This window comes from Prosopis cineraria, unplaced genomic scaffold (genome assembly GCF_029017545.1).
Source record: "Prosopis cineraria cultivar Desert tree isolate PC_DT_omini unplaced genomic scaffold, ASM2901754v1 PC1, whole genome shotgun sequence".
Classification (NCBI taxonomy): Eukaryota; Viridiplantae; Streptophyta; class Magnoliopsida; order Fabales; family Fabaceae; genus Prosopis; species Prosopis cineraria.
In genome coordinates, this window is record NW_026555332.1 from 54,590,823 (window position 1) to 54,605,636 (window position 14,814).

At 36.3% G+C, this 14,814-nt stretch overlaps 3 protein-coding genes across 3 annotated transcripts; 2 read left to right on the top strand and 1 right to left on the bottom strand.

Moving 5' to 3' along the window:
- The first annotated feature begins 508 nt into the window (after positions 1-508).
- LOC129317363 (LOB domain-containing protein 25) lies at positions 509-2,967 on the top strand. Its single transcript, XM_054961702.1, has 2 exons — positions 509-838; positions 1,734-2,967. Exon 2 carries the CDS (start codon positions 1,760-1,762, stop codon positions 2,237-2,239), a length of 480 nt encoding a protein of 159 aa, XP_054817677.1. The 5' UTR covers positions 509-838; positions 1,734-1,759; the 3' UTR covers positions 2,240-2,967.
- A 4,179-nt stretch (positions 2,968-7,146) lies between these two features.
- Positions 7,147-8,173, top strand: LOC129317353 (oleosin Ara h 10.0102). Its single transcript, XM_054961695.1, is given in 2 exon segments — positions 7,147-7,567; positions 7,570-8,173. Coding segments are annotated over 2 exon segments (534 nt in total). The 5' UTR covers positions 7,147-7,359; the 3' UTR covers positions 7,896-8,173.
- Positions 8,174-8,455: 282 nt separating this feature from the next.
- Positions 8,456-12,951, bottom strand: LOC129317342 (protein ANTHESIS POMOTING FACTOR 1). The gene is made up of 10 exons (XM_054961687.1): positions 12,793-12,951; positions 12,225-12,325; positions 11,210-11,319; positions 11,046-11,112; positions 10,342-10,441; positions 9,986-10,102; positions 9,772-9,909; positions 9,509-9,590; positions 9,103-9,152; positions 8,456-8,822 (listed from the first exon to the last, which is right to left on the bottom strand). Exons 1-10 carry the CDS (start codon positions 12,862-12,864, stop codon positions 8,640-8,642), a joined length of 1,020 nt encoding a protein of 339 aa, XP_054817662.1. The 5' UTR covers positions 12,865-12,951; the 3' UTR covers positions 8,456-8,639.
- Between the last annotated feature and the right edge of the window lie 1,863 nt (positions 12,952-14,814).

A 14,814-nucleotide genomic window follows, 5' to 3' on the forward strand; every position in this document is an offset into this window, starting at 1 on the left:
CTTATCGATCCACAGCAGCCCCTCTACAGCAAAAGTACCAAGCTCCCTTTCCCAATTATTTGCTTTTTCCGATTCATTTATAGAGTAATCATTTATATATATGTAATTCCATAATATATCTCATTTATTTAACTTGGTGACTAGCTCACACATAAAGCAATTACAACCATGAAAAAAACTAGGTGCTGATGAGAAGTAAATATATACAGTTGGAGATCACCACCGGGTAATGTGGAGAAAGCAACATACGCACAGAGACAAATCTGTTTTGGGTGGGAAATTAAATTAAAATGTTTGTTTTGCACTCGAATTCAATATAAAAAGTAATATATAAACATTTATACATTTAAGTCATTGTGAGAGAGAGGGAGAGAGAGAGAGAGCGGAGGGAATATAATGCAAGTTAATTAAGCTGCTCGGGCAGTGTTGGTGAACACTGAACAGTGTTTGATATTATTATAAAAGGTTGAGTCGTAGTCATCTTTTTTACACAGCCCATTTATGGCACTTGTCTTTAGCTTTCTTTTCCTTCTTCTCTCAATGAAAATGCTCTTTGCCTCCCAACCAACACTTTGATGCCTCTCATCTAACGTCACTGTATTTGCGGGTTTCTCTCATCTTGTCTTCCAACTAACTAGGGTTTTCCTCCTTCTCAACCTCTCACATCAAATTACCAATTCCTCAACAATTCTCTCTCGCTATTCGTTTCAGACACTTGATTAAAGATTAGATCCATCTTGCTAGCTAGCTAGCTAGAGCCTGCGTCCAAGGGGCAAGAAGGACATCAATTTACAGTATCCTGCTAGCTAGCTGCCTTGTTCAAGTAAACCTAGCAAAGGTATAACTTAGATTCGACTGTGATTTTTATATATATGTTTCTGTTATAATATTGCTGTTTAGTTTTGCAAATCAACTGATGTTTGAAGGTTTGATATATACTGGGCTTTTGGTCTTCACTCTAATTTCAAGTGTACGGAATTCTGGGTTAATGGGTATGATATTCCCATCGAAGAAGTTGAAAATTTAAAAAACTTGTATTCCACATAAATGTATCAGTCGTTTGATTAATTAAAGAGAAGCTCCAGCGAGAGGGGTGTGTGTGTGTGTGTGTGTGTGTGTGTGATTGTGCTGGCCAACTAAGGCTAAGTATGACCTAGCTAGGAGGTAATAAGTAAGAGAGAAGACATGAATCGCAAAGTGAAGGAATCATACTTAGCAAAAGAGCCTGTCTGATCAGCTGGTAGCCAGAATATTTTTTCCCTTTTGTTTTTAGTTCCTCTCTCTCTCTCTCTATCGTTCTCTCTCCAAAACAAGAAAGAAAGAAAGGAGGAAAGAGAAATGATTCTGGGGAATACTCTGAGAATCAATGAATAGTATACAGCACACACGGAGTCAAGAAAGGCAGTGCATAGGTATGCACAAAAAGTGAAAAAAAGTTTTGAAAAGAAGCATATATCAAGTGTCTGATATATGCGAGTAAAGTTTTTCTGTCTCCCCAACCCTAGTTCCATATGTGCATGAAATCTAATACTTGGTATGGATCATCGACCGACCGTATATACATGGGATAAGTGCATGAATGTGTCTTTGTGATCCAGCCAGCATTACTTAATGAACTTTTTCTAGTTAAGATATATATTTTCTCCTTGCATCATTTAAAATCTGTGTCTTCTTTATACTATGATATACGAAGATGTTAATGTGTTTAATAAATTGGCTATTATTGGTTGCAGCGAGGGGAGATATATAGATAATCAAAATGGCCTCTTCTTCAAGCTACTCAAATTCTCCATGTGCCGCGTGCAAGTTTCTGAGAAGGAAATGCATGCCAGACTGCATATTCGCGCCATATTTCCCACCAGAAGAGCCTCAAAAGTTTGCAAATGTTCACAAAATATTTGGAGCCAGCAACGTGAGCAAGCTGCTGAACGAAGTGCAGCCACATCAGAGAGAGGATGCTGTGAACTCTCTAGCTTATGAAGCCGAAGCAAGGATTAAAGATCCTGTGTATGGCTGTGTAGGAGCCATTTCTGTGCTCCAGAGGCAAGTCATTAGGCTTCAGAAGGAACTTGATGCCACTAATGCTGATTTGATTCGCTATACCTGCAATAATAATGAAATGCCTTCTGGTCAAGCTTCTGCAAGAAGGATGGGTGATGATCAAGGAGGAGCTGGTTCTACGTCTCTTGGTCAATCTCCTTCTGACTTTTATTATCCTTCTCCTTGGAATCATTACTAGTAGAGTCAAATAATATCATTGCAGAAACCCTTACCTACTTCAACTTTTAAGTCACTTGCAAAGAAATTTCTTGAATTTTTGAAATCATAAAAATAAGTTTCTCAATTTTAGTTAAATCTTCAGTTTTTCAAAGACGTAGTCTTGGAATTGATGTGGCAAAGCCTTCGGTTAACCTTGTTCCCTATGCCATGTGCTTCTAAACAGAAGAGTCTATGTGAATAAGCAACAAATTATTAAAAGTGAAATAGCTAGATAGCATGAAGACTCATCAGCATGATCAGTAGGTCCCATAAAGTGTAAAAATTGATGAATTTATTTCCTGATTCTGAAAGTTTAAAATGTTATTTGCAAGTGACGACTGAAGTATTGAAAGTATATAGGGTTTTTTGCATTATTCCTTAATTATTACCATATATATTCATCATCATTGAGTGGTGGGGGCAATTAATTAATCAACACGTAATTCTTAAATCTTGTATCTCTGTGCATTTTACATATATAGTCTCATATATTCCTATTAAATCAAGGGTTGTAACCATCTATATATAGGTTTCTTCTTTATATATGTTCAAATGAATTGGGGTGTGTGTATATGGGATATGAAGGTAGGAGGAGAGGCAGGTACGGCATGTTATTGTCGTGTATATATATTGTAATTATTAATATTGTGTGAAGGCCCTCTATTATTTATGTATATATGGCACATTGTGGAGTACATGTCTTATCAATGCAGCTGAACTTCTCTTTTGCAAAGCTTAAAATTGAAATAACCCAATCAAGGCACTATGTTGGTTAATTATAATAACTTATATTTACATATGCCATACTGTGGCCCAAAACATACCGACTGTGCCTTATTAAATATTGCATCAAGGCAACTATATCTAATCATCAGAATCTTATAAACGGTATATTATGGATTGTCTGGTTATTATAATATATATCGTGATGTATGTATATACCCAAGGGCATTGCTTTCCACAGAACTCACGCAACATACTTGTAAGTAATTTCCTATAATGGCAATAACTAGCTAGATACAGCAATATGAACCAACAAAATCTAATTAAAAGCAAAAATTTTGTAGCCAGTGAATATATAATGCAGTACAGGCAAGTTCAGGTTCAAATATAACGCGTGAACAATTGAAAGGTGAGAGTGTCCTGGGGTGTTGTACACCACACATATTTGTGCTGGTCAAAGAAAGAGCAGTGCTGTGAATTGTTGACTTATAATCACTACTATACATAATATATAAAATATAAGGGTTTGGTATTTGTGTTTGAAGAAGATTGCTTGGGAGATTATGTTTGAACAAGAAACCTTTGCGTACGTGTCATGTCTCTTGGTGACAGCATCTAGTGGTTCAGATCCGACGAAATTAATACTTTGAGATTATTATTATTATTCATGAAAGGGATATTGCTCTGTTCACCCATGTGATCTAAGGGTAAATCTAAAGCCTCCATATATATTAAGACAAGTTCTCAGCATGATGCGGATATAACGCCGCACTTTCTTGTCCTTCCCCATTCTGCTTTCCTTCTTCCTGTTATATATATTTCTACTATATGTGTGTGTGTGTGTGTTTTCATAACTTTTATAATTATAAATTAAACTTACACGCGACATTTGACATTTTCCGTCAACTACGATCCATCACAATATCCTTTATTATTACCCCATACTTAATGGTTTACAAGGCATATATATATGTTATATATAAGTGCTTAATGATAATCTAATTATAAAGATCTGGTCAACAGTAGTACAATATTTCACTGCCAAAAGAGTATCCGTTTGATCCATCGTATGCGTATATTTCTGTGTGTCAGAGATGTTTGAAGGAAGAAGACTTGACCGATCTTCCTCATAATTCATGAAGAACGACAGGTGTGTGGGAAAGTAGCTCCAACGAATTCGCTTTGCCATATGTAATAGAAGTATATTTTATGACCCACGAACTGAGTCTTTTCTTGGGCAATCGCTTCCAGTGATCAGTTATGTGTATTTTATATGCAAGTTGAGCTGAAGTCGATACGTTCCAGAATCAATAGCAAGCCGGGACCTGCACTTAGCGTGTTTTCTGACAAAAGACGAAAGCTTCAGATGATTGTAGCTAGAGTCTCAAAAAGAATCTGATACATGTTTTTCAAACGGCAAATATAAAATTTGAAGATGGTCATCAAATGATGAAATGAGTGTATAAAAAAGTGGATAGGAAGCGTTTTTGCCATAGATGGTCATGCAAGAGAGAGCACGCGCGGGGGATCTTTACTGTAAGTGTGAGGTTGAATTTGAGAGCGTTTGACGGTGAAGGACATGTAGAGACAGGAGAGTTAGAAAATGATGAAACGAGAAGGAGAGGGGGGGGGGGGAGTGAATGGGCCACCACGAACCGCCCAAGATCGTAATGAATGAGTAACGAGTACGTGTGAGTGATTGACGAGACAGGGACAGGAGAAAATCAGAAATAGAGAAGATGCCCAGAATTAAAGCCCAGAAGTGAGGTTGGGGGCACATGCCAGGTTTTCAAAAGTCTTTCTTCGTGGGACATTCCATTGCCCTTCAAATCATCACTAGTTTCTCCTTCTCTCTCTATCTTTCAGTCATGTTCATGATATAGGTATTTGTAGATAGATAGGGTTAGCCTGATCCTTTTTCTTATCATCGCAACACCAAAAACTAGACTGGCCCTGCTAATTCACTCATTCTTTTGGTGTTTCTGTGGATCATGCCGAGACTTTAGCATTCCACTGTTAGTCCTATGATCATTTTGGTTTTCAAGGGTCCCATGATCTGATCCCGACAAGATGGTACATCATTCACCATTACCTGTTTTACGTTTAGCACTTATCACCGCGCGCCTCAATTTATTCTCACGTCACAGGTATTAAACTGCTTTTAATTACCGGAGTTACTTTGTTACCCTTGTCACTCAAAATAAAAAATACAAAGCTAAAATTTCTATTAAAAAAATATAACCCAAAATTATTTCTATTCATATTTTTAATTGAATATAAACTAGTTGTCATTGATTTCTTCTCTTTTCCCTCACCACAAAGAATAATTTTTTTCTTTAATTCAATTTTTAAAAAATTAAAAGCACTCATTCGACACATTATTCTTAGATTACATTCATATGTAGGGGCTAATAATAAAGAAAATTAAAACCGTTTCCAAATGAAATTCCCTAATTATATTGCGTGAGCCGTGAGCCGTGAGCGTGACAATTAATATACATTTGCTATATCAACAAAAAAAATTATATTCTTGCAATACGTAGCACGGTAGCAGTACGTACATGCGACTCTTGTCCTATAAATTTTATGCATGTTACTTTTCGATCTCAAATTCTCAATGGCCAAAATAATTTGGGTCTTAGTTGGGTTGGATTCATGAAAGCGTACAAATGAAAAGCCCATTGGATCCCACAATTTTTGTCAGGCAGGTTGACCAAAATGCAATAAAAAGATTGAGTTTTGTCAAAACCTTTTGTCAAAAAATGAAATAATTCCACAATTTTTGTCCAGGCCTGTATGTGCCAAGATAAAATGATCTCTCTCTCTCTCTCTCTCTCAAAATATGAAAAGGATAAATTACAAATTTGACCCTCAACTATTTTTTTTAGGAGCACTGGATAACTTATATTATAAGATGCTGCTAAATAAATTCTTAACTTTAAAAAATGGAGTATCAAGTGTCCTCCATTGATTTTTATTTGATGGTTGTTAATTTCTCATATGAGGCCTGCAAATTTTTCATTAACGTCATTTATTTTCAGACTTTTAAAACTTATAGCATATCAATCTCTTCAATTTTTTTCCTTTATTCTCAGCCAAAGAAGAGGCATTTCAAGCAAAGTAGCAGTTTGAATCCTTATCTAAAGATATTCACGAGAATGACATCAAGAAGTAAAAAAGAATAGGAAGAAAACAAGATTTCGTTTAAATCTTCATGGCAATTCAAGCAAAGTAGCAGTTTGAATTGTGATGCTGCTATGTACGAGATAAGCTTGATTCAATCACTTCATTTTTATAAAAATAATTTGTGACTAAATTTGCGACGCTATTACAAGTTTAAAAATAATTTCATAACTAAATTAAATTTGAATTAAACCTCTCTCATGCATGGTAGCAATGCAATTTAAACTACTACTTTACTTGAATTGCCACAAAGTTTTAACTTTGTCTTCTTCCTCTTCTTCTTCTACTTAGTTGGTGTCGTTTTCGTAAATGTTTTAAACAAGAACTATTCGAACATTTTATTCTCAAGCTAAAATTAAGAACAAAGGTAAAAAGATTGGAGATATTGACACATTATGAGAATGTGTTGATTATTTATTTTTTATAATAAAGGCTACACGGTACTTTTTAAAAAATAGTTTCATAATTAAATTTGGGCTTTATTTACTGAAATAGAGTACCATGTGTTATTTTCAATAAAATTTTGTGATTTTCCACGCAAAAAGTTAACGTTCATCAAATAAAAATTAACAAAGGCTACTGAATACTTTACTTTTTAAAATTAAAAATTTATTTACATTGCCTTATAATATAAGTTTTTTAGTGCTCTTGGAAAATAATTGAAGGCCAAATCGGCACCTTTACCAGTATGAAAATTCCGATTAAGAATGTCTGCTGAACAGATAGTATATTTTTATTTTTTTGGGGACCTAGCAATGATTTTATGAAACGAAACAACTTTATGAATGGCCCTGTAATATAACAAGAAAAGAGAAACAGAAGGCTGTTTTGAGACCAAAATATAGAGGCACGCATATAAACAATCGCAGCTGTATGCATGTAATGCGCACAACACAGCAATATTGCAGAAGCGAAGTAGAAATGTGGCAAAAGCTTCCTCTATGGGCTCTCGCTCTCGCAAAAAGCCATTCCAGAGTTTCGATTTTTTCTCCATTTCATAAATCTCTGCCCATTTTTCGAATCTTAACCACACCCACACTGAAACTTGTACCTCATGCAAACCCTCTTACTCATCATCTCTCGCATACGTGTCACCCTTCTGCTTCCCCACCTTCCATTATAAGAAATCTCACCTTCCTCCTCGTTCACCTCACACTTCACCTTTCTCTTCACTTCTCAACTATATCGACGACCATGTCGGATCGTTCACAGACTCACCAAATCCATGTTCATCCAACAACCCGTTATGAAGGCAGCGTCACCACTCGTTACGAAGGCGGGCTTAACCCTCAATACCGTTATGAGGGCGGTGTCAAGAGCAGCCTCTTCCCGGCGCAAGGTCCGTCCACCTCTCAGATGATTGCCATCCTCGCCGGCGTTCCCATAGGCGGCACGCTGCTCATGCTGCCGGCATATCGCTGATGGGTACACTCCTGGGACTGGCGGCGATCGTCCCGCTCTTCATCCTCTTTAGTCCGGTTCTGGTGCCGGCCACCATGGTCATTGGGCTTGCGGTGGCGGGTTTCTTGACGTCGGGGGCTTGTGCTTTGACTGCGCTGTCATCGTTCTCGTGGGTCATGAATTACATTAGGCAGACGCAGGGGACGATACCGGAGCAGCTGGACTCGGCGAAGCGGCGCATGGCGGACATGGCGGGTCAGGTGGGGCAGAAGACGAAGGAAGTCGGGCAAGAGATACAGTCCAAGGCCCAGGAGGTGAAGAGGTCGTGAATACAATGTGGTGTGCGTTCCGGTTGAAGGGATTACACGGGAAATAATTACAGTAATAATAATAATGCGTACGTCTTTGCGCGCTTCAGTCCTTTGTGCTCTTTTACGTCTCTTGTAATCGCGATGCGCTTGTGTGTTTTTCTTCTGTCTCCAGGTTAAAGTGCAAGGCAGAGAAAGGTTCATATCATGAGAGGGGGTGCTACTCTGTAGATGCATGTGTCCTGTATTTGTATTTACTCTAGTACATTAATGTTACATTATTCAACATAAACCGGTCTCGCATAGGTCCCTAGTCTTTTTTAATGGATGCATTTTTCCTCACCAAACTGAACTCGCATATCACCCGCGTGGCTCAATAGTTTTGCCCTGCATCTTGCGTGATTCAATAAACCGGTTTGGAATTGATTAATTGGTCTGGTTAATCTCCTTTTTCGTTTAACTGGTCCGATTGCATCTCGTTTCTTACAACAGTGTCTTTGCTTCAAGCGGAATGCTACAGAAACATTCAATATGAATACTCGGCCTTTCAAAGTGCATTTATGACAGCGAACTCTTTGAAATATTTGTTCAATGACCAAGGAATTGAAATTATATTGAAGCAAAACAAGCCTGCTCAGCTAAGTTGACGAAGCAAGCACAAGTTTTACAGAAACTTTCAGACACGGAAAAGGAGGGGGCGAGTGTTTCCTGAGCAAAACTTGTGTATATTTAAGAACACCAAAAAAAAAAAATGCTGTGATTAAGTTAGTGACCATGTGGCTGGGTTTGAGCTCCAGCTTCGGAGTCCTGACCACCGTGCTCAGCTTTCAGCTTAGAGTCGTCGGGAATCCAGAACGTGAGAACGGAAGAGGCTGCAGCGAACATGGCACGGCGAGGGGCCCACTTCAAGCATGAAGCCACGCCAATATGGCTGCTCCAACATGCCACCTGCTCGGAACAACCCCCGTCTCAAATTTTCCGCAGAAAGAAACAGAAAATACGATGCAAATTGCCGTGTGGCCAATTTGTGGCGTATAATATAATCTCCTGGCCAAAGAGGGACAGTTCACCGGAGAATATACCAGTACTAAGCAATTAAAAGGAACGAAAGAAATCCAAGTTCCACTTATCAGTGGTCCTGGCATCAAAGGCCTCTGGTTTTGACCTTTTTTTTTTTTTTGGGCAGCGAATCTGTTTCAAACAAAAGAAAAGAACTATAAACACTTGCCTCATTTTTCATGTCAATACTCCACGCATGAATAGTTCCGCCTCCTGAGCCTGAGACACGCAAAAACTAAGTTTAGTTCCAAAATTCAAAGTTTATACGATTGAGACAGAAAGATGAGAACAGGAACCAAAAAGAAAAAAAGAAAAAGAAAACAAAAATAAGATGTGCATCAGAGGACAACTCTTCACGAGTCCATTTTGAAGGAGACCAAATTCATCTTGACCCAATATCACAAATTGAAGTGGGGGAAGAGATCTCCTTAACCACAATAGATACATGAATTAAAAAGATATCAATGATGGAACCCAAAATTCCAATGGTGTGCATATCAGCTCCCAAGTATAAGATGAGATGTGCCGCGAAAGGAAGGGTGTTTAAGAAGGAAAAAATAGAATAAACGGAATACCTGCCAACATATACTTTCCATCTGGTGTAAATGTAGCCTCTATTTTTGTACCTGGAGATGGATCTAGGCTAAACCCGCACCGCTGCACAGGAAAATCTAAAACAGTTAGCTCATTCGTGTTTTGACCAAACACGAGGTGTAAGGAAAAGATCATGTCGAAAGTTGAATCTGAGTTGACACGAGATGAGAGACAAGTCAATTTGAAATTAATGATACCATCAAGAACCTGTAGGTGCTAAACAAAGTTATCTCCAGAATCTAACCTTCTCTCCTGCATATGCATCAAGAACGTAAATATTGTTGTTTGTTGTAGTCAGAAGCATTGATTTGCCATCATTGCTAAATTTGATATCACAAACCTCTGCTGTATCACCACCGACTAGAAAGGTGTCAAAAGGACCCTACATCAGCAAGCTAACATGTTATGGAATTAATTTGGTAACAAAGAAAGCAACGACTAAAAGTTCAGATAAAAACCTTGTCATAGGAACGTGAATCAAACAATTTGATAGCCCCTCCTTCCATTGCCACAGCAAAAACCAGGCCTTGCTGGTCGTATGCAACAGCAGGTCTACCACGTAAACGTAATATTCCCTGAAAACTATGGGTGAGCATCATCATAATTCTGCTTTTCTCTTTTCAATTTATCTCCAGATGCAATATCTACATTTTTTTTTTCAAACTCCATTGTTGCAGAATGTCATCCAAGATTAGGTCAGGCTTTTTAGCCTAGCTAAAAAGAGAAGCATATCAGGCTCGCGACTCACGATTAAGCAATTTTGATAATTCATGGGTAACTTGTCTACTTCACACCAAAAATAAGAAAAACCAACCTGGCAGGCATTTACTCGGAGATCCCATATTCTGACACTGTGGTCTAGAGAACCAGACATGAAGCTATCATTGATTGGAGACATGCAAAGTGAAACAACTCTGCAAAACAAATTAAAGAACTAACCATCATTACAAACGTGTGTATAGAAAAAGCGATATGAACTGCAGCATTAGCATATAATACCCCTACATTAGAAAAAGATAAAAATAAAATTGTTATGAAGTGGCATAGTAAAACAAATGTAGAAACTAAACATTATATGGGATAACTTTTAACCCAAAAAAAAAACATTATATAGGATAACTCAAATGAAATGCTTAACTTTGACATTAAGAGTCTCATTTTTTAATTCTAGAATCTTTATCTTATCCACAACCAAATTAATGTGCCTTATGTTTTGTGTCTGACTGAATAATACATCTGTGTAAGGACAAGCGATATAACATGAAACGCATCAATCTTTGGTAAGTTAAACAAAATTTTCTATCGCATAGCTTTGATAGGATTTTCAATATCTTTTTATTTGAAAATTTCCTTGTACAGTAATCGGTTTCCTCAGGTTTTTATTTAAATAAAATAAATATAGAAACCTGCCTTTATGCAACCTTTGCAAAAACCTTTATATGATAATAGCAAGAGACCAAGAGCACTAGCCATGTAATTGGAAAAACATATAAAGTATTAAGATCAATAAGTCCGAACCTGTCTTTATGGCCTTTGAAGTACCGCAGGCATCGGTTATCATACATTGATAAATACCTCAACGATTCTGGCATAGTTGGGGGAAAGAGTCAGTAGATGCATTCATATTTCAAACAAGGCTATGAAAATAATCTCAAAACATATTCCCATACAGAAAAGCTCACCCCCAGTAGACTCCAAATTGTACTTTGAAGAACATATAACAGAGCTTGGGTGATGAGTAAAGCAAATTCGATCAGTACCGTGTTTCTTATGATAAGTGGTCTTCAGCAGCCTGAAATTTATGACAAAATGTTCTATACTTGCACAAATACATAGATATAAGTACAAAAGTATTCATTGGTGGATCAGCCAGGTAATCATATAAATGAATCACGTATTGTAGACTCAATGTCAATCAAAATTAAAGAAATCGTGTTCAATGATGTAATTATACAAATTACACTTCTTCCATGACAAAACAAGGCCGTGTACTTTCAATTAAAAAAACATGTACGTGCTAAATAGCTAGTCAAAGTTCATGCTTTGAGTTGGTAGAAGTTTTTATCTGAATGGGCTTTTCATTTGAATTAAGATATGAGGTTCAGGTGCTTCAAGCTACATGAGACCGCCTTACATGAGTATGAATTTAGCAATGTCAAAAGATTAGAAGTTTCTTATTACCTAGGAAATTCAAAATTTATAATTGTCCAAGTTGTATGATATTTATGGCATTTCCTACTTTTATCTTTAGAAGTTCCACCTAGATTAAACTCCCAATCCTTTAGGAGTTCCACTTAGACCGGTTTCTCAACAGTTGACATCAGTACAGTGCCAATAACATCACATCAGCAACTAGTATACCCATTCTATGAAGTTTGATGTAGATGTTCAACCACAAATTAGTATGTGTGAATCAGATAAAAATTACTTCAGTCTGAGAAACCAAACAATTATCATAGTTTTAATCTCATGCGGCAAGCCCCTTAATCAATGAGAGAAGCGAAGTTGAAAAGTATGCAGTAAGTGAACACAGCCAAACCAGTGATGCTACAAGCTCTCATACAGTTAGAGCATTGTACAAAACAAGACTCTGGGGCAAACGTCCAATTTCTACAGCCATTGTGGACTATTTGACTACAAATTAATATTTCACACTGTATTCACATCTCTCCAATAACAAGTCAAGGATTAACTCACTTAGCATTTGCAATGTCATAGAGCCGCACTGAGTCATCTTCACTAGCTGTAACTAGTAAATCATCCTTACGATGAAAATCAATGGAATTTATCTTCCCGACCTGAAAAGATAATAATAGATCCATGTCAAAGATAGATTTTTGGGTCATTGCCACTATGCCCTTTTAGTAGGGCAAGAACAAGGTTAGGGTACAATTTCCAAGTGGCTATGATAATAGTAGATATTGCTTTAAATGAGCTGAAAGCATCGTGATCACAAAGAGATTAGAGGCGCATAAGCTACCCAGAACAAGACCTCTGTTGACAAGAAATTGTAGGATCCTATGCCAGAACAAGAAAGGGGGGGTTACTAATTACCAACTAATTCAAAGAAAGCGAGGCCCACCAGAACGTAACTAAGCTATTCCAGTACTGCCTTGGTCGTATAAGCAATTAAAGATGCATGGTAATCTAAAATCAATAGCATAAACCTAAAACTGCATTAATTGCCAGTTTGCGTGAGGCTAATGAAATCAAGTTAGAATATGGAAATATTCGTATTTTCATTTGAAGAGAAGAAAGGACTAACGAAGTCGGAGAAGACTGCGCCTATTGACATGCTGCGCACCATATCATCGTCAAGCTCCGTTAGCGATGTCATAATCGCCGACAACGTTCCCGCCAGACGAGGGAAGAGAACAGAGAACAAAGAGCGGAGTAAAGTGGATGCGGCTACTTCAAGGTGTGTTTTTTTTTTTTTTTTTGGGAGGGGGGGAAGCTTCTTCAAGGTTCAGTGAAAAAAATCTATTTCCGGCCAAAAGAATATCGCTGTTTATAATAATTATAATTACAATTTTTTTATTTTTTTAAAGAATTATGTTCAAGTCTTACATAAAAAAAGTAATTAGTGTAAAATTTATTGACAATTAAGTAAAGACCATTGACAATTGTAGCCTTAACTCAGTTATCAACAAACCTTAAGAGCCCGTTTGGTATGATAAAAATAAAAGGTATGAAAATGAAAATGGAATTGAAATTAGGAAAAATGTTTGTTTAATATGATGGAATTGAAAATTTTTAATTCAATTTCCACTAAAACATGTGGAATTGATTTCCATAATAAAACCCAAGGATTTCAAATTCCATGTTCTCCATCTCATTTTTACCCCCATCATTCAATAGTGTTGTTCATTGTCCTCCTCAAAATCCGACCTTCTCCCTGCCTTCTCCCCTTTCCCCATCGGCGACCTCTTCCCCCTCCTGTCGATGACCTTCTCTACACTCTAGTCGACGACCTTTTAACCTTCTCCCTTTTTACTATCGACGACTTTCTCCCCACTTCTTACAGGTGACCTTCGCCCCCTTCCCGCTGGCGACCTTCTCCACACTCCTCACCGACGACCTTTTGACCTGCTTCCCTCCTCACTATCGATTTCATTTTCCAAGCCATTATCGTTGAGCAAAATCCAGATCTGCCTCCAAAGAAGCAGCATCAAAGTGATGAACAGCACAGTAAAAAAAGGCCAGAACAGGTGGCGGTTCTATTTTTATTTTTATTTTTTGTTACAAATTCTGGATTGCAATTGTAATTTTGCATAAGATAATTAGTGGATTTGATTTGAGGAAAACAAATTTCATTGCTTTCATTTGGTAGACTGAAACTAGATGGTGGTTTGTTTTTTCAAGTAAGACTAAATGTAGTTTAAGGAGGGTATTTTGATCTTTTGAATGATAATTATATCATTATTTCATAGATATACCAAATGTATTTTTAAATCTCACTTTCATATCCATTTTTATATTTATTTTCATATCCATTTTCATTTTCATTTCTATTAAAATCAATTCCAACATATCAAACAAGGCATAAGTTATCAACAAACTTTATAATAATTAATTTTTTTTATATATGACTTCATTATAATTTTTCCTTTTTTTCTTTTAAAATAAATTAATTATATGCCACGATTATCTTTAGAGTTGATAATTCGAGTAAAATAGCTCAAACAAGTTAGAACATATGAAAAATTTATATAATTAAACTTGATTTTAACTCTTTAGATTTCAGGATTTTTTTTAAATTGACTTGAAAAGTTGTAAAGGCAATATTTTTTCATGTTGTAAGCCCATTTTAATTTTCATATTGAAATTAATTATTTTTATCATTAAAAAAATGTACACTACATTTTCCGGTGCACATAAAACAAATTGAAGCAAATTTAAAAGGATTAATGAGTAAATAAGACCGTGAATTATTACTTAAAAATTGTCCTGGATCCTAAACTTTTAAAATATATAAAATAAATTATAAACTTTTAAATTCACAGCAAAATAAACCCTAACTTTTAACTTTTTAACACTATTTACGATTTACTTAGGTATTGTTCAGAGTTTATTTTTCTACGAATTTAACCATAACTGTTATAATACCCGTGTAAAAAATGAAAATGTTAAAAAAGTCACAGTTAAAGTTTATTTTCTTATAAATTTAAAAGTTTAGAGTTTATTTTACATATTTTAAGAGTTTAGAATTCAGGACGATTTTTAAGCAAGAGTTCGAAATCCTATTTGCTCATTAATCTAGTTTAAAACTCAAAATTAAAATATATTT